Source organism: Ahaetulla prasina, chromosome 1, assembly GCF_028640845.1.
Source record: "Ahaetulla prasina isolate Xishuangbanna chromosome 1, ASM2864084v1, whole genome shotgun sequence".
NCBI classification, from domain to species: Eukaryota; Metazoa; Chordata; class Lepidosauria; order Squamata; family Colubridae; genus Ahaetulla; species Ahaetulla prasina.
Window position 1 is genome coordinate 141,626,611 of NC_080539.1, and position 27,105 is coordinate 141,653,715.

Here is a 27,105-nt window from a genome sequence, read left to right on the forward strand (position 1 = left end):
TGCTGGATAAGGATAAGGAGCCCGTCGACTAACCCAGTTTCAACCTTCCACCTTTCTGCGGCAGAAGCAGCTCTTCGAGCCGGGCGAAAGATCGAAATAGTGATCTGGAAACGGCCACAAGCCAGGGACCCCGTCTCCGAAACAGCTTCAGCGCCCCGATCCGACCTCCTCCTCCTTCTCCGGCGACCCAAAGGATGCTGGCCCCGCGAACTCCCGGCATCCCTCTCAGCCAATCAGAATCGCCCGGGATTCCCTCGGCCGGGCGAGGCGGATGCTGCGCCCACGCTCGGCCAGGCATTGGGTTCCGGCGAGCGGCTTTGCAGATGGCTGGGCGCAAAAGCCGCGGGTGGCGGTGACCTTGCGGACGGGAGGTGGTGGTGGTGGGTGGCGGCTTGCCGGCTCTTGAGGGGAGACGGGCGCCATGGGCAACGTCCCGCCGGCGCTGAAGCATTGCCTTAGCTACCCCCACCTCCTCAAGGAGCAGCTGGGGATCGGCGAAGCTGCCCAGCAGCCGACTGTTCTGCAACAGCCTGGGCAGGTACCCGGGTGGAGGAAAGAAGGCCGTTCGGGGCCGCAGCTCCAGCCCCACGCAGGGAAAGTGGAGGAGGGAGGGCACTCGGGGCTTCTGGCTGAGCAGCTGCCACACAGGCAGGGAGGGTAGTCAGAGGGTCCCTGAGAAGGTTGGGGTGGTCTTCAGGTACCCAGGGCTTTTCTGGGCATCCTTGCCTCAGAAGGCAGCTCAGGGCCAATTCTGCCAGTCCTCTGTTATTTTCTGCTAAGATAGCCCTGATATGCTTCAGGGTACTGGGGTGCTTAAAATTATTTTTATTTTATTTTATTATTTTGTTTATTTTATTTTATTTTACAACTAGACATAGTTGTAGTTTTTTCCTTTGTGCCATCATTTTGCTGAACACCTAATTCTTGCAATTCTTGTAGTGTGTGTGTATAGAATACACCCATAGAATTCGGCTATAGTATTAGTTATTCCTTTTATTATTTTCTTTATTTCCCCCATTATTATTATTATTATTATTATTATTATTATTATTATTATTATCATCATCATCATCATCATCATCATCATCATCATTATTATTATTATTATTATTATTATTATTTACTTTATTCTTTAAACATGAAACTCAGTCAACTGAAAATTAAAAAATGCATCACAAATAACATTGTCTGGTGCTAATGGTTGCTACAGGTTGCCGCCAGCATCCTAGGTATCAACCAAGTATATTATTATTACACTGTAAGCCGCCCTGAGTCTTCGGAGAAGGGCGGGATATAAATGTAATACAAAAAAAAAAATTATCTCTTTTATTCATGAAACATGAAACTCAGTCAACTGAACATTTAAAAATGTGTTATCATCATCATTATCATCGCCTTGAAAATAGACTGCTTCTGTACCAAAGACAAATTCCTTGTGTGTCCAATCACACTTGGCCAATAAAATATTCAATTCAATCCAGTTCAGTTTTATTTTTTATTTTATTTATATTTATTTTATTTTATTTTATTTTTATTTACTAAGCTGGCTTTGAATTCTGCTATCCCCAGGTACTAGAGAGTACCTGGATGGAGCAATTGTTCTAAGGAGCAGTGAGAAAGTATCCCTATATGCCTTTTAAGAGGAAGTGGACAGATTGCTGGAGCAGCTGCTCCATTAGTTGAATTGCAGCATTCAGAGAGGCACATGGTGGGTAGGAAGTGTAGGAAGCACTGAACTCAATATCACTTTTTTTCCTCTTGGTGGTGGAGAAAACCTAGAGTAGGAGACAGGAGCTTGAAGGCCTTGAGATGTCTTGAGAGGTTGCTGGGAATTGTAGTTCATCTGCTTCTGAAGTGTTCCTCACTTGGACCCTGCTATCCACAGTGTTTTCCTTCATGAGATTATGAGCCAGCAAAAACACCCACCTATCTCCTTTCAATCACTCATTTGTAGTACTTTGTCTCAGTTTCCATCATGACTCAGTAGAAGCAAGTGGCCAAAAAGAAGAAACAGCATTTAGAAGAATTTGATTTGTGTATCATTATGGTTTCTTGCTGTCATATTCAGAGAGAAAGAACTCCAACTCTTATTCCATTCCTGGTCATTTCTCATCTGTTCATTTAGCAACTTTTACAGGATAAAGATATGATTTATGAAGATACATAATATTAGGTGCTAAAGTAACATAAATATTTGGACATTATGAAGCTGAGCAAAATAGAATGTTAGGAGTGAGGAATGTTAGGAGTTGAATGTGAGGAGGTAGCCTCAAAATTGAATTAAATAAAATAAACTCAGAGGTATTCAAATATAAATAAAAAATAACCATAGTTCTAATATTAGGAATTCAGTTATTGATATCTCCTATGCTGGAGGAATCAAATATAGTAATGCTACTGCTTGAAACCAGTTCATAAAGCTCATTTAAATTCTTTAATGTAGGGATTAATTTAATGCTCATACAGATGAATATGTCATCTCAATCCTGAAGATATACTGAATAAAAACTGCTGAAGACATACTGTCATCTGTAAATCTAAGTTACTGGGTTTTTTTAAGCAATCTGTTTTTTTTCAATGATTAAAATATGTATATCATCATCATCATCATCATTATTTTAGCCATTGTCTATCCACTGCATGATGAAAGCCTTATCTGCATGTTTCCCACCTATAAGGTTCTGAGATTACTTTTGCCAATTGGGCCCATAATACTTGCTGATGTCGTTGATTCATCTTGTGTTAGATGTCTTTCGTGGACACTTTTAATCAAGTGGGATCCATTCCGTGACTGCCTTGGTGTACCTGTCATCAGTTCTTGCTATGTGACTGGTCCATTTCCATTTCAATTTGTTCACTCTCGATGATATTGTATACTTTCGTTTCTTCTCTAATCCATGTGCAGGTCTTTCTATCTTGTCTTGTGATGCCAAGCATTTTACCTTTCCATGGCTCTTTGTGCCACTCATAGCTTTTGTATCGATTGTGAAGTTAGTGTCCCTGTTTCACCAGCATATGCTAGAGCAGGTAGCACGTACTGATTGAAAATTTTCTCTTCAGTCATGGGGCAGGATATTCTTGAAAATTATGCTATGCTTACGGAATGCCTGCCAATCACATTTAACACACCGTTCAATTTCCTTTTTTGTATCACCTTCCATTGAGATCTGTTGGCCAAGGTATATGTAGTGGTCTACTACATCTAGTTCTTCTCTAGATATGAAAAAATCTTCTTTAGTGAATTTTTTAAACAGAACCTGGCTCTTTTACAGTTGTTTTTTTAAAAAAACCAAATGGTTCTCCTGTTTTGTGCAATTCTTGTATATGTCTTTGTAACTCTTGTGGGTCTTGTGAGAAGAGAACAACATCTTCTGCAAATCCTAAGTGATATAAATTGGCACCACTGATTTTTACTCCATCTTTTGCCCAGTCTAGTTCAGGTTGAGAAAAAAATAGATGATATTGTGTCCCCTTGTCGTACACCTCATTGATTTCCAGTTTGATAATTAAGGCAAATTGTCACCATTGTTTTTTCATATATTCATTGGAGTAAGTTTATGTAAGATGGTGCTCACAGTTTACACAAGATACTAGCAAAACTATACTCGAGATATCTCAGAGAAGAAAAAATACCTGATGCATGGAAAAATGCTGAAGTCATTCTTATACACAAGAAAGGGGCCCAAGATGATTTAAAGAACTAACACCCAATAAGCCTTTCAGCCATCTACAAGGTTTTCACCAAGATAATAGCAAAAAGAATATTGAGAATATTAAATGATGTATAGCTGAAGAAGCAGACATGCTTCAGAAGTGGTTACAGCACAATGAATCATATCCAGGTTGTTCAGCAAGTCATTGAAAGGCACAATGCTTTCATTGACTACGAAAACAAGTTTGACTCAGTATTCCAGTAACCCTTATATTCATGCCTGGTTTCCACTTGTATAAAGTATAGCATGGAAAAAAAGCCTAATCATATAAACTAGACTTGTATAGTTATTCTTAGTATGATAGAGGACTCTGTAAATGACATTGTTAAAGTACTGAATTTGAAGGTTGACCCCTTGGGTAAACAGAACATGGTTAAGCAAGTTATCCTGGTTATATGCTTCTTTCAGAATTAAAGATAGCATGAATAAATACTATAATGGATTTCTATCAGGGTAATTTGGTGAAAAGAAATGTTTGGGTGTTTGCTGAACTATTTTGGCTTGACCTAGAAAGATTCTAGGAATTAATTTCAAACCTCACTTTCTCTATTTCCTATGAGGAAAGAAAAATAGAAAACAAAATGAAAGCATTTGTTCATAATTTCCCTTTTACTTTTCCATATGCATTTCATACAAGTGGATTAGAATGGGAAAATGTTTTTTTCTTCTCTTTTCAGAATGAAAAGCCCATCTCTGCAGCTTTCAGGTTGCTTATACAGATAAATGCATAGAGTTGATTATGTACATTTTTTAAAAAAAATAATTTAGGATTGCCACTAAATGTATAATGTGGCCTGAAGCCAGTTCTGACTCTTACTGTCTGATTCATCGTCCCCACATAAAATACATCTCCATCATGTTCACTACTTAAATATTTAGACATGCACTTTTAAATGTATCTAAAAATACAGTGTGTGAAAACACCCTTTGGACTTTGAAGTTTTTTCCTGGTATATGAGGAGGTGAATAAGAGATAAATCCTGAACATCAGAGGAAAATCTGCTTCCTCTTATGTACACATTCCTGATGAGTTTCAGTCTTGGAAGGCTTTATTATTTTAATTTTCCAAATTAAGTAGTATTTAGATCCGTAAATATCCCTTGGAGTGTTCTATTATTTCGGAAGTGTTTTGCTCTAATGGATTTTAGAAACCATTATTACTGCTGGCAATCTGTTCATTAGGATAAGATTTCCCAAAAAGTATGGTTTTAATTTTAGGTTACTAAAAGTCTTAGATCTTTTGAGTATTTTGATGCATATATTTTCCGTCATGTTCTTATTCACAGGCTCGCTAGTTGCTGTCTGTGCAGTTTGCTTTTACACTGTTTTAAACTTTCTGCCATTTCATTTTACATGGTATTCCCTCAATTTCTTTAGCGTATACATTTGCCTATTTTTCTGTTTGATGTTACTGCTGAATCTTTCTAGTTGGACTGTTTCTCATTGGTTGTTTCTCTTTTTTAGTTTGCCACAGGTTTATCTAGGAAGATTATACAATCTTTTTTTTTTTTTTTATTGAAAGAGTTTTTAAAAAACAAAAACATTTTTCCCCCTTTTTTCCCCCTCCCTCCCAAAAAAAAAACAAAACACCCCCCTCCCTCCCCCACCCCCCGGCTTCCCGGGTCAATCACAAGGTAAAGTCCAATCCAAATAACCACATCCAAAGCTTTTCGTCTCCCAACCCCCTCCCCATTACATAAAATAACTTTCTAATTATTCAAAGGCAATCTGATATTTCTTAATCTGATATCTGTTTTGTAGATAATCAATCCATTTTTCCATTCAATTAAATATCTTTCCTGCGTATTGTCTTTTAAAAACGCTGAGATTTTAGCTATCTCAGCCAAATTAATAACTTTCAATATCCATTCTTCTATTGTAGGTATCTCTTCTTCTTCCAGTATTGTCCAATCAACAGTCTTGCTGCTGTTATTAAGTTCAAAATCAATTTAGTCTCAATCCCTGTACAATCCATTATAATTCCCAAAAGGAAAAATTGTGGCAGGAACTTTATCTTCTTCTTCAGTACATTTTGAATAATCCACCAAATTCTTATCCAAAAGACCTTAATTTTCTTGCAAGTCCACCAAATATGAAAATATGTAGCATCATCACAATCACACCTCCAACATTTCGCTTGGATATTAGGATACATACATGATAATTTTTTGGGATCTAAATGCCATCTATAAAACATCTTATAAAAATTTTCCTTAAATTCTGTGCTTGTGTAAACTTAACATTTCTAACCCAAATTTTCTCCCATGTTTCCAACATTATTGGTTCCTGAATATTCTGTGCCCATTTTATCATACAATCCTTTACCAAATCCTTTTCCGAATCTATTTCAAGCAACACATTATACAATCTCTTTATATGCTCCTGGGTCTGATTTCTAATTTGCTTTATTAAATTTTCCTCCTTTGCATTATACCAATTTTTGATCTTCTTTCCATCTAGCACTTATTTGCCCATATTGAAACCAAGTATAATTCCTCCCTTCTTCATTTAATACCTGTAATGATTTTAATTGCAATCTACCTCCTTCAGCATACAAAAGTTCTTTATATGTAATCATTTCCTGTTTCTGTTCTATATTTATATTCTCTATTGCATGTCTAGGGCTCGCCCATATAGGAATCTTGTAATCTAATTTATAGGAATATTTATTCCAGACCCGCAAAAGAGCACTTCTCAACACATGATTCTTAAAAGCCCTATCCACTTTTTTTCCATAAAATAAGTACGCATGCCATCCATATAACAAGTCATAACCTTCTATATTCAAAATTCTTTCCTCTGTTAAGTTAAACCAGTCACTTATTACTGAAAGGGTTACTGCTTCGTTTAAAGTTAGGCATTCTTAAACCACCTCTTTCCCGTGAATCCTGTATTATTTTCATTTTAACCCTCGCCTTTTTACCCTGCCATATAAATTTATTAATCCCACTCTGCCAATCTTCCAAATTTTTATCCTTTTTAATTATAGGTATCATCTGGAACAGAAACAAAAATCTAGGTAACACATTCATTTTAATAGCCGCAATCCTTCCCAATAGGGATAACTGCAATTTCTTCCAGCCACTCATATCATTCTGAACTTTTTGCCATAGCAAGTCATAATTATTCTTATAAAGTTTCTTGTTCGATGAGCTAATATAGACCCCTAAATATTTAACCTTTTTTACTACCTCAAATCCTGTCATTTCCTCTAGTTTTTGTTTCTGTTGTATAGACATATTTTTAATTATCACTTTTGTTTTATTCTGATTTATTTTAAATCCTGATACCTTTCCATATTTATCAATTACTTCCAACAAAAATCTACTTGAATTTATAGGATTCGTTAACGTAACCACTACATCATCTGCAAAAGCTCTAACTTTGTACTCATATTGTCTAATCTTAATTCCTCTATTTTCATTAATTCTCGTATTTTATCTAATAATGGTTCCAGAGTCAAAACAAACAATAATGGTGATAAGGGACATCCCTGTCTTGTTCCTTTCGCAATCTTAATAACTTCTGTCAAACTACCATTTACTATAATCTGTGCTGTTTGCTCTCCATAAATCGCTTTAATTATTCTAATAAAACAGTCTCCAAATTGCATTTTCTCTATTAATTTAAATAAAAAATCCCAATGCAATCGATCAAAGGCTTTCTCTGCATCCAAAAAAATAAGTGCCGCTGAAGTATTCTTCTTTCCAAATATTCCAATATATTAATAATCTGTCTAACATTATTCCTCATCTGCCTCCCTTTTATAAAACCAGATTGATCAGTATGAATTCTTTGTTGTAAAACTAACATTAATCTATTTGCTATTATTTTTACAAAATCTTATAATCATTATTTAAAAGTGAAATCGGCCTATAGTTACCAGGTTTAGAGCAGTCTTGCTCCTCTTCGGTATCAGTGAAATAAAAGATGTTTTCCATGACGGGGTATTCCACCCTAATTGTATCTGATTAAATAATTCTTTAAGTGGGCCTAATATTTCATCCTGTGTTTTTTATAATAAGTTGCTGTAAGACCATCTGTACCAGGGTTTTCCCATTTTAATTGTTTAATTGCCTCCACTATTTCTCCAGTAGCTATCGGCCGGTTCAGCTCCTCCTCTGTTCTAATGTTAGAATATTCACCTTATAATCTTTCAAATAATCATAAATGTCCCTATCCAATATTTTGTCTTTTGCATATAGTGCAGTATAAAATTCTGAGAATGCCTTTTAATTTTATCCTGTTGGTATATCTCTTTACCTTTATATTCTATTTTTGTATAACACGTGCTTTCTGTTTCTTCCTTAAATTATATGCCAACCATCTCCCAGGTTTATTTGCATTACAAAAGGTATTATGTTTAGCATATTGTATATTCGTTGCCACCTGGTCTGCCATTAACATATTAAATTGACTCTGTAATATTTTTATAGCCTCTTTAAGTTTATGATCTTGTGGGTTTTGAATTAATAACTGTTGCTTCCTTTGAATTTCTTCTTCCAAATATCTACGCTGCCTTTGTTTATTATTCCTTTGCCTGTTGTCCAAATAAATCAATATCCCTCTAATAAACGCTTTGCTCGCTTCCCACACAGTTCCTATAGGTGTCCCTTTGTACATATTAAAATCAAAGAATTCTTTTAACTGTTTCTTACAATAAGTTACATTATCCTCATATCTAAACAGATTTTCATTCAACCTCCATGTTCTACCACCTTTTTTCCCTTGTAATAATTCCATCCATACTGGGCTATGGTCACCTCGGAAATATCTTCGTTTTCTTCACCCTAGAAAGCAAGTCATTAGAAATTAAAATAAAATCAATGCGTGAAAAAGATTGATGCCTATCAGAAAAAAAAGTAAAATCTCTCTCATCTGGATTCCGTAACCTCCATATATCTCTAAACTCAAAGTCTTCCATCATTTCAAAAAAGGATTTTGGTAATTTTGCATGTATAGGTATCTTCTTGGAGGAGGTTCTCTTATCCCTTCTTGTATCAATTACTCCATTCCAGTCTCCTAATAAAATAAACGAACTATAATCCCAGAGGGTCAACCTCTCATGTAACATTTTGTAAAACTTTTCTTGTTGCTGATTAGGTGCATAAATACCTATCAACAAAGTCTTTTTTGCATCTATCACCAGTTCAATAGCAATAAATCTTCCTTGAATATCTGCCTCAATTAGCTTAGCTGGTATATCCTTCCTGATATATACAACAATTCCATGCTTCTTTTCCAAAGCTGATGCAACAAAATGGTTACCCAATTTTGAATTAATTAAATATTTTTGGTCTGATAATTTTATATGTGTCTCTTGCAAACAAATCACATCATTTTTAAATTGTTTCAAGTAGTGAAATATTTTCCTTCTTTTCTGAGCTGAATTCAAGCCATTAACATTCCATGACAAGATTCTATTTGCCATTACTGGCCTCCTGAAGCTTTGAAGCAGACAACGGAAGCTCCTCCTCCGGTATCTTCCGTCTAGCTCCTCCCACAGCTTCCATAATGGGATCCTGACTTTTACTTTGAGACTGTTGCTCTTCTTTACGCTTAAGGGCTCCTCTTGTCACCCTTTGCTCTTGTGGTTCCTCTAATACTGGCAGCAATAAAGGCTCTTGGGTCACCACGCCTTCTTGAGTCTCTTGAAGTTTTTCTATCACTTCTATTTCGACTTTCAAAACTGTAGAAAGAAAATCCTTTGCCTTTAAAACCGTGTCAATTCTATATCTCCTTCCTTGATAGAATAGTGTCAGTCCAACTGGCACCTCCCATCTGAATTGAATCTGATGTTTTTTAAGTTCTTGTGTAAAAAAAGCAAATTCCTTCCTGTCTCTTAACATCTTTGAAGGAATCTCTTTCAACACCTTCAACTCCTGTTCTCCAATTTTTAAAGTTGTCTGATATGAAACTTGCAGAATTTGATTTCTCATAGTCCTTTTCACAAAATAAACCACAATGTCCCGAGGAAGCTTTCTCTGTCTTGCAATCCAAGAATTAACTCTATATATTTTATCAATTTGGTAAGCTACCTCTTGGGGGTCCGCTTCAATAAATTCAGCCAATGCTTCTGATATAATTTTTCTTAAGTCTTCTCCACGCTCTTCTCGATACCACGAATTCTAAGAGCTCCTTCCATAAGTTTATATTGTAATATCACAACCTGATCTTCATTTTGATCCACTTTTTTCTGAACACCTTTCATTTCGTCTTCTAAATACTTATTTGACTGAGAGATCTGTTGCATTTCCACTTCCAATCCTTCAATTTTTTTACTCAGTCCTTGAACTGCCATAAGAATATCTTCTCTTATTTTTGCATTAAAATTCTCCATCATCTCTTTTTGCCTATCTTCAGAAAGTTTTAATTGTTCTTTCAATATTTCCTCAAGACTTGGTTCAGAGCCCCTTCTTCCAGAAGGCTTTAAAGGTTTAGCTGCCATTCTGTCTTCAAAAGAATCAGGAATTCAAAGTTAATAACTCTCCTTCCTTCCTTTCAGTATAAAAAAACTCCGTTTGTAACAATCCACAAGTAACGCTGCTTCATCGTACTAAAAATTTTTTACTTTCACTTTTAGACGCCATTTTAAAAGTCAATTAATCAAAGACAAAGAAAGGTTTCAAATTTCAAAAAGGGAGTCGGTACTTGCCATGCTGATTCTGCATCAAAGATTGAACGCTTGTGAAATTCCCGTCTGCTTGGAATATCAATCAATTTAATAAGTTCTCTAGAGCAGAAGCGACATTCCTCTCCTTTTCCCTGATAAAAACAGGGGCGTGCTGAAGTTGGAAGGAGTGGAATTCGGTGGGGTCATAAATCCAGGAAAGTTCGCTCTTGAGAGCAAACCCCCTGTCAGACCTGCCACTCTTCCACAATTTTGATAATCTCTTTCACCCAGAGATTATGCTAAGCTCAGTGAACAGTGATTTATTTTCTGTTTCACTGACTTTTACAATCTTCTAACACGGAGTGCTCTGTTTGAGCACCCAGCAGGAGGGTGATGTCACTGGAGCCTCCTAAGATTATACAATCTTGTTTCTCACCCTGAGTTTTTGTTGTTGTTGTTGTTGTCTCAGGTTCTCCTGATATGTCACAATCAGGTTTTTGAGCCAACCTAGGTCCATTTGGGGTTTACATTGACTAGATCTACAATGGTATTGATTTTGAGCCAAGATACACATAGTGTGTATCTAAATGTTGAGCAGTGTGGTAGAAAATTAATGAAGAAAAAAAGTATTTTTATTATGAGTTTAGGTAATTTATTTTATAATTCTAGGTTTGGTATTAATTTATGCTAAGTTATATCATTTAGGCTATGTATGTGTAAATTTTGCTCTTTGATCAAAATAAAATTTGATTTGATTTTACTTATCTAGGGAGAATTAATTACAATTGGATTACTCTTTCAGGGAATTCCTGTTAAGAAAAGATATTTCTCCACACTATTATAAAAAAAAGTCTTATGTTGGAAACCACTATCCTTGGGATCATTGTAGTTGTTTGAGAGTGTAGCACAATTTATACATGTTCGGTAGGAATTGCATTGAAAATGGTCTATATGGACTCTCCACTATTAAGGAAACAAAGCCCTTTTTAAAAAGCAGTTTGATAAGCAAAACAAAAAAAGTTAAATTTGGGGATATGGATATTCACTCAGGAGACACTGACTACACAGCTTTGTTTGCTGTTTTGCCTTATTGCATAATATTGTCTCTTTGTAAGCAGTCTCGGTTATTTATGGCAGTTCCTTTGAACTTGAAATATGAAGTTCTTTTGGAGCTGTTTATCTGATTTCTTATAACTTTAGCCTGCACGTCTTTTAACCCCACGCATGAGGTAGGGAAGAGGATATATCTCTGCAATGCATCTTCAAGCATGCCTAAGAAAGACCACTACCTGGTACCCTAGAGAACCAGTACAGTGTGTGAAATAAGTCTGTTGGAATTTTGGCATGGAATAGGGCAGTTTCCAAACTACCTCTCATGATTAAGATATGGTTGATAAACCATTCTGTAAGGAATGTTGAAACATTAATTTATTTATTCCTTGAATGTCCAATTATATTTGCCCAATAAAGAATATTCTATTTTACATCCTATCCTATCCTATCCTATCCTATCCTATCCTATCCTATCCTATCCTATCCTATCCTATCCTATCCTATCCTATCCCTGTTCTTTATAATGCTATTGTTGTGAACTAGTATGCAATTGACTCAGTATGGGGCTGAATCTACTAAGGGCTAATTCACACATGTGGGGTTATTTGCTGATTCACTGGTCAGCATTGTATTTAAAGAAGTGCCTCTTGGGGCTGAGTTATCCAGGGTAGTTTTTTCTCCTTAGGCAAGTGAACTTAAATGTTGCAGTCAGTCATGTATTTTCTAGGGGTAATCATGCAAGTGCAACCTTTCCGTTGCCATGTGCTGAGGTTGATTCAAGCCAAAACTGAATTGCAGTATCAGTCTTGGGAATGAAAACGTCTATTGTTCTTATGTAACGCGATTATGATGAAACTAAGCTAAAAGAGACTCTTGAGATCTATAATGCCATACAACTTCAAACAGGTGGGGTTCTGGTTACTTATGCAATGGATATGTGCCATCTGCAGGAATACTGGGCTTTCTCCTGGTATTACAGTAGATTGCTGCATTGGTTTATGAGCTGAACAGCAAACTGGGTGGCATTTCCTGAATATAGAGAAAGCTAAGATGTCTTCTAATGTTTCTGAATTCTAGTTCCAGGAGAAGGGGAAATTATTAGCAGTGCTTCCCCTCTCTCCTTCTTTGTATGTAGCTGATTTGCTTACAGCTGATGTAAATTTAAGAAGGCTGTAATTCCATGATTAAAGGTTAGCAGCATTTTCTATTATAAACCCATGTTTTAATCACTTTATAAATTGAGAGAGAGGAGCAGAAATTAAATATTTCGATTAACATATTTGGCAGACAACATATTTTCTCTCTTGTTCGAATTGTGTGGCATCTGAGAAGGATGAGAATCCAGTGGTGCTTTCTGTTTGGAAGGAGGCATTTTTGAGGAGAGAAAATTTTACATTCAGTTTTCTGTTTTTTTTTTGCCAACACCTGATAAATGGAAAATGCTCCAGGCTCTTAGCTTTTTATGTAAACTCCTTTCTTGCTGATATTCCATACAATTTACCCATAGTACTTACCACTTCACAGAGCTAATATCAGATTTAATAACTTTTCATTATTTTTAATAACCAGGCATTTTTGTTGGATCAAATTTAGGAAAACATGTTAATATACTGAAGGAACACTTAACATTTGTAAGGTTTTGTTGTCAGTTTTTAAAAAATACCTTTACTTTTTAGTTTTAACTGTAAGGGACCTGGGTGCACAGAATAAATTTTACACTAGGGTTGGCTTGTTGATGTTTTTAAATCTTGCTCCTTTGAACTTTTTAAAGGTAAATGCATGCTATAAATATAATTGAAAGTTTAAAAGGAGGAGGAGAAAGGTGGGTATGTTTGCTGTCTTGAATTATTTGTAGATAGCAATAGCACATAGACTTATATACCACTTCACACTGCTTTACAGCCCTCTCTAAGCAGTTTACAGAGTCAGTCTATTTCCCCTAACAATCTGGGTCACTTTACTGAGAAGGATGGAAGGTTGAGTCAACTTTGAACTGGTGAGGATTGAACCCCTGGCAATCAGCATAACTGCCTACAAGTAGTGCATTCTAACCACTACGCCACGCGGCTCATGAAATAATAATAAGGCAGGATATAAATAAATAAATCCCTGCTATTTTAATGTTTCAGGAACTGTTACATTTTTTAAGTCTTCAAGTCAGTGTTGACTCCTGAAAACTATATGGGCAAGCCCATGAAGTTTTCTTGGCAAGATTTTTAAAAGTGGTTTGACCTTGTCTTCTTTCTAGGACTAAGAGAGAATGACTACCCCAAATCAGCCAATGGCTTTTTTTTCTTCCTAAGGCAGGACTAGAATTTAAAGCTTTTTTTTTTTCTAACATTGTGCCTTAACTACTATATCAATTGACTCTTGCTGTTCTATAGAATAAGCTCCATTTTTTTCCTAAATGCTAAGAAATGCTGGAAACAGTACATCAGAAATTAGTTTCCTTTGGAAGACAAAGCCCTGGAGATTAATAGTATTTTTGTGACATTTGTTTATTTACAAATAGACAGGCATAACAGTAGAAACAAGACCTTTTTTTGACTCTGAGAAAACTGTGGGCAAAATGAATTTTTGAATATCCCTCCTTCGCATATTTTTTCTCAGTGTTTTTAAATGGTAACATATATTTCTCCATTTCTTTCTGATCCTTGAAGTTAATAGTCCAGTAAATAGAACTATGTTGACAAGTACTGAAATAATTCTTGGGATAATATTTGATGCTTAACTTTACTAATAAGAACTACTGATTTGGCTATTTCAAATACCGAACTAAGAATTCCCTCTTCCCCACCAAATTTTCAAATTGACCTGACAAATCATTCTTAGGGCAGGTAGAAATGCTGCTAAATTTGATTCAGACTCCCAAAAAGTGAATTTTAATTCCCAAGGTGTTGATTTTTATGTTTCAATAATTGTATGGCCATATCTGACCCCTTTTGTTTTCCATTTAATTCCAAAGTTGGCTATACTCTCTCTGCTGACTGAGAAAATTGTGCCTCTTTATAGATATTCTGTTTTAATGCTGTGCAAATATACCCAGCTTTTATTAATTAAATATCCCTTAGACAACACTTCCAGTCTTATCTAAGGCCTTCACTGACCTGTAACTCCCAATTTAAAACTTATCCTTTTGTTTTATACGATCTGTCATTTTCTGTGACGATTGACAGTCCCTGTTGATCTTTCGCCATTACAGTATGTATACATCAATATAGTAAATCTTTTTCCACTTAAAATTTCACTATCCCATGCTGCCAGTTCATGAAATTTAAATTTCTGGGTTAAATTAAAATGTGAAGTCTGAATCAGTGTGAATCAGAGGTTGCAAGGCCCCTGGAGTAGCTTCAAATTAAGCTGTTTATATTAAAGCCACTGTTAGTTAGGGACGTATTTGTTAGGGATGGCAATTTGCTAAAATAAATAACAAAAATCTTTAATCTTCATCTTGTAATGTTTCCATATCTCCCCTGAAGGAAAATAAATAAATTAATATCAGCATGATCGTGTGATCCCTTGCTGAAAAAAGTTGCCAACTCTGGTGTAAATGGTTCGTATGTACCAATAAATAGAACTATGTAACATGTTAGTTAACTGAAATTTGATTTCTTTTTCTGAATTCCTTTCTTATTTCCTGTTCTTGTGCTAAGCATTACACTATCCCTTGCATTTTGTATTGGGATGATACAATTTACAAAATGCATCATAGACTGCCTGGGAATTTTGCGAATTATAAATTCGGAATTTTCAATACATTTGGAAGATGCTTCAGTTGAGAAATCTCTTTACCACAGTTTCATCAGAGCTATAGAACTAACTTTAAATGGCTGCTATTATAACCATGGTGATTACGCTGAAATGGATAAAGAGCTCTGAAGGATCCCCATAAGCCCATCTTTACTAAGTTCAACACCAGATATTTATCACAAAGTCAAGGTACAGATTACACGGGTTCAGGAATTCTGGGAATTGAAGTCCACAGGTCATAAAATTGTCATAATTGCCCACCCCTTCATTAAATTAAACATGTAGGATCAGGTCTCCTTCTGCCTTTCTTTAATTTAAACATAAATGCAAGAGGCCCAATCATTTTCATGATCACCGGATGTGGGGAGGTTTAATCTTTTGTATTCTAATTTTTAGCTATCTTTTCTATACAACTGATGTGAAGGGTAAGAAAATAAGCTATTTTTACTACAATGAAGTTTGGTCTGGTATGAGAGAAAAAAGAAATGTTATTACCTAAATGGCAATGAAAAACAACCAAGCCATCTGATAGCCACGTGTGGGCAGTTGAAACAGCACATTAAGATTTTCCACAAAAGATAACTTGTAATACAATATACAATAATATGGTAGTGATGTTTACTTCCCCACGCATGCTAGTGGGTGAGTGCTGTCATATAGCCTGTGATCATTCACAGATTTGACGCATGATGGTAAATTATGACTACATTCTGAGTAGGCCTGAGATGTTACCCCCATTTCTCACAGAGACATTTGTATCACAGATGTGCCATTTGTCTTGTAAGATCCAACATCTCATGGTCTTGAAAAACTTCTCTGCAAAGAGGTCTTTTATTAATAATAATGAAGTGTTTTCTAAATTGGAGGAGATAGTACATATTTGATGCTACATATTTGACCACCGAAAGGTCTTTGGACAATGCTGGCTCCCTCAGCTAAGAAGCGAAGATGAGCACCGCCCCCTAGAATCGGACACGACTGAACAGAGAAACCTTTACTCTTTACCTTTATGTAGCCAAAGAGAGCTTTGCCTTTGCATTGAAATGGACTTATATATACTCAGGAAGTGTAGGCCCACCCAGATCCCATAAAACTTTTGAAGGCCAGATGGTGCCTGTAGTCAGATATTTCCTATGTTCTTCTTACGGTGTTAACAGAGATGAAGGGTAAAAGAATTGGTTCCCCTTTCCTTCAAAAGTCAGTCGCTTGGTATCCAGCATGTATTTATGACGGTTGCAGCATCCCAGGGTTATACGATCTCCATTTGTGAACTTGCCATAATTAGATTTTGTCTACCAAAGGGAGGAGCAAATATACTTTGGAACATCTTAGCATTTATTTATTTTGTCAATAACTAAGGTTCTTTTTTAATGCCAAGCCACTAATTGATGCCAGCACAATTTCATGCTGATTTTTGTTGGGATGTGAAAGAATGTAAGTGTATGAAATCACCCTCAGATTTTTTTAATACCAATTAACGACAAAAAATATTGCTCAGAAATACAAAAGCTGGTTCTAAAAGTCTAGCTTTATCTCATTCAGTGCTATCAGTCATTACCATATGTCTATGGTGCATACATATGTATATGCACACACTTACATAGTTGTATAAAATATGGATCTGATCTAATGCCTTGATTGGTAACTAATTTGTTGGAAATCTTTGTTTAGGAAAGTGTCAGTAAGCGAAAATCTTCTTTACAAATTGCCTTCCAAGGAATATTACATTTCCATAACCATATTTCATTTTTACTCTCCTTTGATCACAGGATTAGCATCTGGAATACAGATTTTATGCAAATGTTGCTAGTTGTTAATATAAATTATTCCCAAACTAGATGAAAATCAGTTTCTTGAAAATGTAAACGTTACGTTAGGAGGAACTGGCTGTGATCAAATTGATCCTCTTCTTATTTTCTCCTAAGAGCAGAGGTAGGCTTCATGGTTTGTTGAAAAAGGCTATCGTGTTTTAGAATCCTGGCTGTGTGATACTAATCTGCAAGGAAACATTTCCACAATGATGAAAAGACATTCTGCAAAGATTCTTTAAGATAATTTTCATTGTTCCCCCTTTCACATTCCTGAACCTGTTTCTAGTATGAAAACAAGCTGTAGGCAAAGCCCTAAGGAGGGAGCCTTGGTGTAGATTAAACTATAATCTTTTACGTGCTAACAAATCTTTCATATTATGTTTCAGGAATTGCTTACAAGTGGATTTCCTGAGTTTGTTAAAATAGTGGAAGTTGGTCCAAGAGATGGATTACAGAATGAAAAGGTATGTTAACAATGGGGATAGCGAGCCTTTGAGGAAGACAATACTGTATTAATTAAGCCCAGATAGTTGATAATGCCATTAAAAGTTTACAACAATATATAAAAGACACCAGAGTTTAGATCTTGATCCCCCTCTTTGTGATGTTTTAAAATTTAAGATTGATTAATTAATTAATTAATAACTTGGTGTAAGCATTTTCTTAGTACTTCTTACTGTAGTAATATCCTAGCTGCTGCAATCATACTTCAAAAGCTTTCCTCTTTAAAATATCAACAAAATATGACTATAGCAAAAAGAAAAGCAATGAGACTGTTTCATCTCATTGAAATGGTTATTTTTTTTTAATAGCATCAGAATGAAATCACTTAGTAGTACAATATACAATAGCAACTTTATATTAAGAAAAGGACTCTGACATATTGTATTAATATGTAATTAATATTGTATTAAACCCCACAAAATGCCTTTACAAGCCTCAGTCCATATGGAAGCCATTTCTCTTTGGTGACATTCCATATAGCTTCAGTGTGAATGTTTGTCGCTTAGCTGATGCCCAGCCTACGGGCTTTCCCCATTTGGTTATTAATTTGTAAGAAAAAAAGTTCCTCATTAAGTGAGAAAGACCTGTGCTTTGCAGCTCATGCAATGTTTACATACGAAAAGCATAGCCTTGGGATGGAAGCTACCTCAAGTGATGCAGATGTGACAAAAGTCGTAGGGCAATTGGTGATGTTTACATAACTAAGCAGAAGCACTTGGTCAACATGAGCTGATCACAAAAAGCTAAGTAGGGTTGGACCTGGTTGATACTAGCATGGAAGATGATAAACCTTGTAGATGGACTGAGAAGCGGAAAAACATCCTAGAAGAAGGCAATGCAAACTGCTTCTGTTTTGTTGGAAGAATCTTGGAAGTTTGATGAACAGGAGAGCCAGTTTGGTATAATGATTAAGGTGCTGACCTAGAAACCTGGAGACTGTGAATTCTAGTCCTGCCTTAGGCATGAAAGCTGGCTGGGTGATTTTGGCCAGTCACGCTGTCTCAGCCCAAACCACTTCACAGGATTGTAGTTGTGGTGAAAATAGGAGGAGGACAGAGATATATTTGCCACCTTTATTCACTTATAAAGCAATACATTAAGGGAGATAAAAATCTAATGTAAATAAATAAGTAAATAAATCTTACATGTGCCCATGAAGTTATCATGTACACCGAGAGCATATGCACCAAGACAAATTCCTTGTGTGTCCAATCACACTTGGCCAATAAAGAATTCTATTCTATCTATCAGTAGTTGTATCTACATATCTTGCAGTGTTTCAGTGATATTTTACCACAAGTACAAGCAGATAAACCGGTGTGTATATTTGGAATATCACTAAGTTATCATCAGTCTCGCCTTATATAAATTAAAGAAGTGCTGCTTTTTCTTCCATAGCCACTCCATGTAACATTTCTGGAATACATTTGAGAAGGCAGGAAGAGGGAAGTTACTTAGCAAGGGATGGAATGTTAAAAGTCCATTGGTAGAAGGGAAGGTTGCTATTTCCATGACAATGGAAATAGTGACAATATCTTTCTGACTTTTGTCTTACTTTGTGACTAAATGATTTTCTCATGTTCTTCTATCATAAATGCATTACATTTCCATCCTTGTCTTTCTCTTAGTCTCAGAGGCTTTAAACTGTAAGCTCTTGGGGACAGAGCCTTACTTTCTGCTTTGATCTGGTTGGGGCAATGCCAGTTACTTTAATAGTCAGAAAAAATATGTTCTGTATTCCCAAACATGTGCTATCCATAGTCTTTATTCCATCTGACTGTGTCACTTGTATTAAACAGATATTGCAGACTCTGAGGAAGAGCCAACAGTAGTGCGTATTACAACTTATTTCCTGGGGATGTGTGTTAGTTTCCTTTTGACTAAGAAAAGAGCATCTGGGCCCAATAACCTAAAACATCACTAGTGATTTTTACATTTTGTTTTATGGCATTATAAATAGTTTTTTGTGTGGATCTGAGATGTTTTTAACACATGGCATTGTGCTGTATAGAAATGATATTTCTTCCAATTCGCAGGCTATACTTCCTACAGATGTGAAAATTGAGTTAATCAACCAACTTTCCCAAACTGGCTTGTCTGTCATAGAAGTGACAAGTTTTGTTTCTTCAAAATGGGTACCTCAGGTAGGTAAATGAACTGATGGTCCTGAGCATTACTCATCACTACTCAACATTGCCCGTGTTTCTTGCACCATGAAATTTCTCCACACTCTCTTTCTGGGCCATTAGTTCTCTATTTAGCTTTCCTGTATTGCTTCTCATTTCCCCCGTCTTGTTTTTCTATAGTTTTTAGAGTTGATATTTGCTAAATCCTGGTTGGTTTACCAATGACAATTTCTTTGCCCCTAGGCAAACTCTAATGGCTTGGGCACATTACTTGTTCATAATCCAGATAGATATATTTATTAGAGAGGTCAAACTATATTGGAGGCATAATTTCTATAAAGAGTTACTACTGTTTCTGGATAAATATGGTAATAGAAAGAAAGTAAAAATTAATCTTCGCAAAAAATATTTCCATTTGATATTTCCTTTTTAATGCTAGATGATGCAGAGTTAATCCTGTAGCCAACATGTTGCTGTTGATTTCTGAAAGGTTAGAGAAAAATGCACAGTGATACATTGCAATATTTTGTGCTTCTTTTGTTGGGAGGCTGAATATAAGATAACTGCACATGGGTATTCATTGCAACTATAGAAAACTACTTTAAAATCCTCTATGTGCTGAGGTCAGGGTTAATTGTCAATAGAATGTGACCAGGACATCCACATCACCACCACAATGTAATGACATTCAAACAGCTTCAGGTGGCACATCTGGTTGTGGGCGGTAACTTAATCTAAAGGGAATTTTCATGTGATCTTATAAATTGACCTTAAAGCAAATATGAGGCATTACTTCATGGAATGGCTCTCTTTAATTTAGGGCCAAATTATACATTATAACAGGGCAGCATAATCTGAATAAAATGTCTCTCTAATGTTTTTTCCAGACAGTATCTTAAGAGAAAAAGGGGTGTATGTGAGTTTTTGTTGCATGTTGTCATCCTGATGAAAATTGTCTTCATCCAAGGCTGCTATTTGATAAGAAACACATAAGTGCAGGCATTCTAGCTTTTTTCTTCTTTTCTTTGTGTAGTTTTTCTTTTGTTTCTTTTTCTTTTTACGTTTGAATCTTAGTGTGTATTAATTTGTTTTTATCTATCTATCTATCTATCTATCTATCTATCTATCTATCTATCTATCTATCTATCTATCTATCTATATTTCATGTTAGCATTAACACAATCTGTTTAAATTGCCTATACTAATAGGCATCCCATTTCTTTAAAAAAATCATTTTGGTCTTTTCTTATTGTCATTTTATAGTGTAATATACTATTCTGATACTTACTTTCCTTCAAGGAATATTTAAGGCCACCATAAACTACTCTTTTCACTTCCTTAGTTTTTACAAATGTTTTCTTAATTTCTTTTTCCCCCCCAGTGAGGCTCCTTCAGTAGCAAATTTGGTCTAGGTTGGCCATATATAAGGGATGGAAAACAATCTCATTTTATTTCTATTTCAATGCTGCATGTATAATATAACAGTGTGATGTTTACATTAAATTTGTTTACATACTAAGGCCACATTGCTTGCCAGTGAAGCATAATCTTAATTGTATCCCCCTTAGATCAGCCTTTTCTTAGATCATAAAATTATAGCTAGTTACTTTTCCATCTTTTCTTTCTTAAAGGTATTTTTGAACTTTTACCACTTCTTTACAAATGTTTTCTTTGGCGTTGATTTTTTTTAGTTAAAACAGCCAGCAGAAGTAAAGGATTTGCAGTAGCAATATGCCATGTAAAACAGAATCCCACACCTATAATTGAAATTGCCAAGAATGATAAACGGGTGCCGCTGGAATGCTTATGGCTTAAGTATCCTATTGTATTTTGTACATGGATTGCAGAAACATTAATGTTAAAATAAGATTTTACTCTCAAGAAAAATTATCAGCAATAAAATTTGCTGTAGAAAATCTATTCAAAACTATTAAGGTTCATGGTGCTTGAATTGTACTTTACATTTAGCCTTTTAACCATATTTCCAGGGGTCTCATAATATTCAAAAGCACAAATACTGTCTCGTTGGTTTCGTATTTCATTAAATAAAGTACATTTCATTTTAAAGATTTGCCTTATCCTAGGTGGTATGAGAGACATTCTTTATTTAATTTAGGGTTTAAAGCTTTGTTATGATTGCACAAATAGCTTGTCTTTCCTCTGCAACCTCAAGAGGGTAAACATATGAGTCTTACTTCCTTTTACCATCACAACAAAAATATGGTCAATTATTTGGGCTCCAGGGCAACAAGCAGCTTCATGTTGAGCAAGGACTCAAACCCCCCATCCCAAATCTCAGTTCAATATCTTACCCACAGCACAGTTACTTGTGGCATACTAAAAGAGATACTCTTACACCTACTGCCACGTAACAACCATGCAATATATCGAGAAAGAGAACAAATGTTAGCAATAGCAATAGCACTTAGAATTACATACCGCTTTACAGTGCTTTACAGCCCTCTCTGAGGTGTTTAGAGAGTCAGCATATTGCCCCCAACAATCGGGGTCCTCATTTTACCGACTTGGAAGGATGAAAGGCTGAGTCAACCTTGAGCTGCTCGGGATCAAACTCCTGAAGTGAGCAGTGAGTTAGCCCTACAGTACTGCATTCTAACCACTGTGCCACCACGGCTCAAATGTTAATTATACCGACTATTCTCTGGCATACATTCTCAGTTTTATCTTGCTTATTTGGTGTTTGTAAGTGGGTTGTGTTATTTGTGTTTCTTTATTAATGCCTTGATGTAGGCATCAGGTACTATAATATAACCTTGTGAAATGATTTTTTTTTTAAGATGGCAGATCATACAGAAGTAATGAAAGGAATAAAACGATATCCTGGAGTCCGTTATCCAGTCCTTACTCCTAATCTTCATGGTTTCCATTCTGCTGTATGTATGTAATAAATGTGTGTGTATGTATGTATGTGTGTATATATATATATATGTATGTATGTATAGAATGAAAATAGCATGGTACAGACTGGGGAGATGTAAGTTTGAATCTACCTTCATCCACAGATGCCTGTTGGGAAACTCTGGGCCAGTTATCTTCTTTCAGCCCCAAGATAAAGTCAGGATAATAGTTAACAAATACACTAGTGTTTTTGCTATGGTAAATATAAAAAAGAACACTCTTTTTGATAGAAATTAGGGGCAAAAAATCCTTCCAAAGCATTCAAAGTATTGTATAATTAGAAATAATAAAATTACAGGAAGCTTCCATTCTTGAAGTTAAATCCAGAATCCATTAATCAGGATTTAGATTCCTTGAAATGTATGACTTGTGCCAAATTGGGCGCTTATCCACAGCTCCTGCTTGCTGCAGTGTGCAGACTGCACATGTACGAAACGTTAAAGGAATCTCTTCTCAGTAGAATCATCATGTCTCTGCTGAGGAGGCTGGCAGAAGTGGCATGAAGTATTGTTCCAGCATGGAACAATATGATACTGCTGCTGCCTTGCTTGTGATGCTGTTGGGAAAATAGTTGGAATGTCCTTTCCTTTCCCAAACTGAGAAATTGCAGTCAAGAGGACCATCTCCCAATGGCTGAATAAAATAATTATAATGACCTCTAGTCCCCATTAACTTCTATGGCATGGTTTATAAACTGCACTATATATAGGTAGTCCTTGACTTACGACCACTGTTGAGCCCAAAATTTCCATTGCTAAGCAAAACTTTATTTAAATGGGTTTTGCCCCATTTTACAACTTTTTTTGCAGCAGTTGTTAAGTGAATCACTGCAGTTGTTAAGTTAGCAATGCGATTGTTAAGTGAATTGGGCTCCCCCATTGACTTTGCTTGTCAGAACCCCGGGAAACTGCAACCATCATAAATACATGCCAGTTGCCGGGGGTCCAAATTTTGATCACATGACCTTGGGGATGGTGCAATGGTCGTAAGTGTGAAAAATGGTCATAAGACACTTTTTGCAGTGTTGTTGCATCTTTGAACAGTCAGTAAATTAATGGTTGTATATTGAGGACTTCCTGTATTCAATCAAGCTATTGAGTCAAAATAAACAAACTACATTATGGCTTATCCAAAGAGTGCTAAATATGCAATCTTCTATCATCAAATTTAAATGGGTACAACCATTATTTTCTTCAGTATGGGGGTAAATGGGTGCTGATGATCAGGATCTACATTATATCTCTTAAGCTTCCTGACGCCTCCCCCTTTTGATATACACATGGGTGACCACCACCGCCCCAAGTGACAGAAATTGCACTACTCTGTCTTTTCCAAATTTGTGAATGAGTTTCAGTTCACTCTGTATCTCCACATACCTTTCAGAATAAAAGCTGATAGACTGGAACAAAGATTAAGAAATAATAACGTAACATAATGCCTCATCTTTTATCCTTTAGACTTGAATCCTTGCTCCAGTAAGTGGGGCCTGATATTGGACACCACTGAGAAAGTTTTAGTTAGCAGCAGTTCCTATAGTAGTAATGACTATCTAGATCTTAAGATACTTAACTGGAACTAATTTTCTCTTGGAATGACTTCATGTAAATTTGATTAATTATACCTAGATTCTTGCTACAGTAGTCAGGAACTACTGTTAAAATAATGCATATACTATAATTGCATAGTTCCTATTTACTTAAGAAAAATGATGTTTTTTTCCCCTTCCTGTTTGTTTGCTTTTGTAGATAGCTGCTGGAGCAACTGAAGTGTCAGTGTTTGGTGCAGCATCTGAGACTTTCAATAAAATAAATATCAATTGTACTATAGAAGAAAGCCTGGACAGATTTGAGGCTGTAATTAAATCTGCAAGAAATACGGACATCCCAGTGCGAGGGTAATAATTATTAATTTTATTAGAATAGAATAGAATAGAATTTTATTGGCCAAGTGTGATTGGACACACAAGGAATTTGTCTTGGTGCATATGCTCTCAGTGTACATAAAAGAAAAGATACGTTCATCAAGGTACAGCATTTACATTTAATTTTATTAATGTGATCATTTCTTTGCTATATTTTCACACTGACTAAAGAAATTGAGATAGATTTCTAATTTGCAGCACGATTTTTGGTTGTTTTCTCAGAAGTGAACCCTAGTCTATTCTGTCGGACATTCAACATAAGACTTATTTTAAGATCGAGTCTTAGTTGTTCCGTTTCTGTGATAAAGCTGTAGGTGTTTCACTTCAGATTGATTAAATACCTAGAGTTTCGCTTAAGGAGAATTACAGCAATACTAACATTCTTGTAAATCTCAATTTACATATCAATCCGTGCATAGGTTGGATAGCTTCTCTTGTGCAGTTTTTCAATGTATTCAATGTATTTGAAGATCTCCAACATTTTCTTAAGATCCATTTCTGGCACTCTCCGAATATCAGGATATTTCCAAAGTTTTTTTTTCTTCCCAGCAGTCTTTTGTTAAATTTGTAGCAATTAAGGTGATTGGTAGTGAACTGTGGAGGAACGCTGCGGATGGATTGAATTAAATAAGGAGTGCAGTTCAATTTACCCTCTATTTGAAATCCTTTCCTTGATAATGAATGCAACAATGAGTGTTTACTTATTTTCTTGCATTTGTACCTGCAAAGAATAGCCAACAATGCATCTCTGTTCTATGTCTATGGAGATTCTCAGTCATCCAGATCCTGATTGTCCCAAAGATGCTTTTTCCAAAAAGCAACTGGACTTCCTTTGTTCTTCCTTGAAGCTGTTCCGCTCCTCATCCAAGAAACATCTTCAGCTGTGGGAACTAAAGACGCTTCTTGAATAAGAAGAGAAACGTCTTCAAGGAAAAACAAAGAAAGGCCAGTTACATTTTGGAAAAAGTACCTTTGGGGTTTTTCTGTTCCATGTAGCATTTTCTCTGTCTAGACATCACAGCAGGGACAGAGACTTGCTGTGAACAATTTTAATCATTATTTGCAGAAAAAGCTGGTGCAATTTGTCTTGATTTGGACTCCAATGTTACAGCAGGATAGAGAGGTTACTGCTAGTCCTGTTCACATGGAGTTTTAGCATGTAGTATATGTGGAGATGAGGACCACCACTGTCTTGTCCAAATACCTTGTCCTTACTAAAGATTAGTTTGGCTTGGATGGGGCAGACTCCATGGTTAAGGGAGTGATGAATGCATTCATCAAGGTGAATGTAGTCATAGGGTCCTTATTGGACAGGTCTCTTGACCTGGAAGATCCTTGTAACTGCAAGGCAGTCTCAAACATTCTTGGGTAGGAGTTCAAAAAGAGTAAAGAGTGTAAAGGCTCAAAAAAGATGTGGCCCCAGTGGATTTGGATGCAACTGTCTTACGTTTAAATTTCTCCTGGGTTTTTGGTTGGGATATAATCCTGAGACTATTTTGACATGTTGATGCGTGACCTAGGCTGGAATATAGAAACTAGATGTTGTGTGAGCAGAGGTGGGCTTCTGGGGGTTCACTGGGGTTTGGGAGAACCTCTAGCTAAGATTCCGTGTTGTTTGGAAAACTCCGAAATCCCACTCCTGGCTGGCCCCGCCCACCCCATCCTACCCCTCCCAGGAGTCCCCACATGGCCCGTTTTGGATGCAGGTAAGTGCAGGGCACATGCAGAGGCTCAGGGAGGACAAAAAATGGGCCTACCGGAAGTTCGGGAAGGCCCTCCAGAGCCTGGGGACGCTGTTTTCGCCCTCCCGGAGGCTCGAACAAAGCCTCCGGAGCCCAGGGAGGGCAAAAAGCCCCCCCCACCATGGTGCAGGAGGCCGACTAGGCAATACCCACCATGGCCACGCCCACCCAGCAACCAGACAGAGAACCCCTTGCTAAAAATTTTGAAGCCCACCACTGGGTGTGATGACCTGATGGTTTTTCTAGGCTACTTAATGGCTTTTGATACCATCAACTTTGGTATAACTTTAGGCATTTTGGCAAGTTTGGACCTTTCAGAAATCATGTTAAGAGTTTCAAGCGTTATATCCTATTTTTCCTGTCAAATTAGTGTTTATATTGCAAGAATAGATCAACATCAGTGGGTAAATGTAATAGGGAAAAAATCTCCTTGAAAGCTTTAGAGAGGTTTCTTAAGTTCCATTGCTACAGCTGGACCGGCTTTGGTCCAAGGTCATCCGGCGTTGATATATGTTCATGTTTATCAACTGACATATGAAAGGCTTGAACTGTTTATTGAAATGTGTCATATGCTTACTATTTTTTTAAAAAAGATAAGTAAATACCTTTATTAATTACTCATACATCCAATCTCCATATTTACATATATTGTCTATTGTATGAAATTAATTAGCTGAAGTTTCAAAATGCGAAAAAGAAGTGGTTCTTGTGAACAACCTGTAATTATTAAGGCTTTGAATTGCTGCTGCTAGATAGAGTGAAGCTAAGCCCTGGATGGAGGGGCTTTGCAAATCATTCTGAAAATATTTTGTTCAGAAACAAAATCCCACCTGGATTTGCAAAGTTACCACTACATTGTGAAGGCTCAACATGAAAGCTTTGAAGACTTTCTGGTGAAAGTGACCTCTGTACATAAACATATCCAGAGACAACCTTGGAGGGGAAAATATAGA

General features: G+C 36.3%; 1 protein-coding gene across 1 annotated transcript in view; it reads left to right on the top strand.

Annotated features, from left to right (window-relative positions):
* Positions 1-318: 318 nt before the first annotated feature.
* The window catches only part of HMGCLL1 (3-hydroxymethyl-3-methylglutaryl-CoA lyase like 1), a 58,187-nt gene continuing 31,400 nt past the window's right edge, over positions 319-27,105 (top strand). The window contains exons 1-5 of the mRNA XM_058164263.1: positions 319-538; positions 17,327-17,404; positions 19,481-19,588; positions 22,369-22,464; positions 24,235-24,383. Of these exons, the coding sequence (XP_058020246.1) occupies positions 422-538; positions 17,327-17,404; positions 19,481-19,588; positions 22,369-22,464; positions 24,235-24,383 (548 nt within the window). The 5' untranslated portion in view covers positions 319-421. The remainder of the gene's footprint in view (positions 539-17,326; positions 17,405-19,480; positions 19,589-22,368; positions 22,465-24,234; positions 24,384-27,105) is intronic.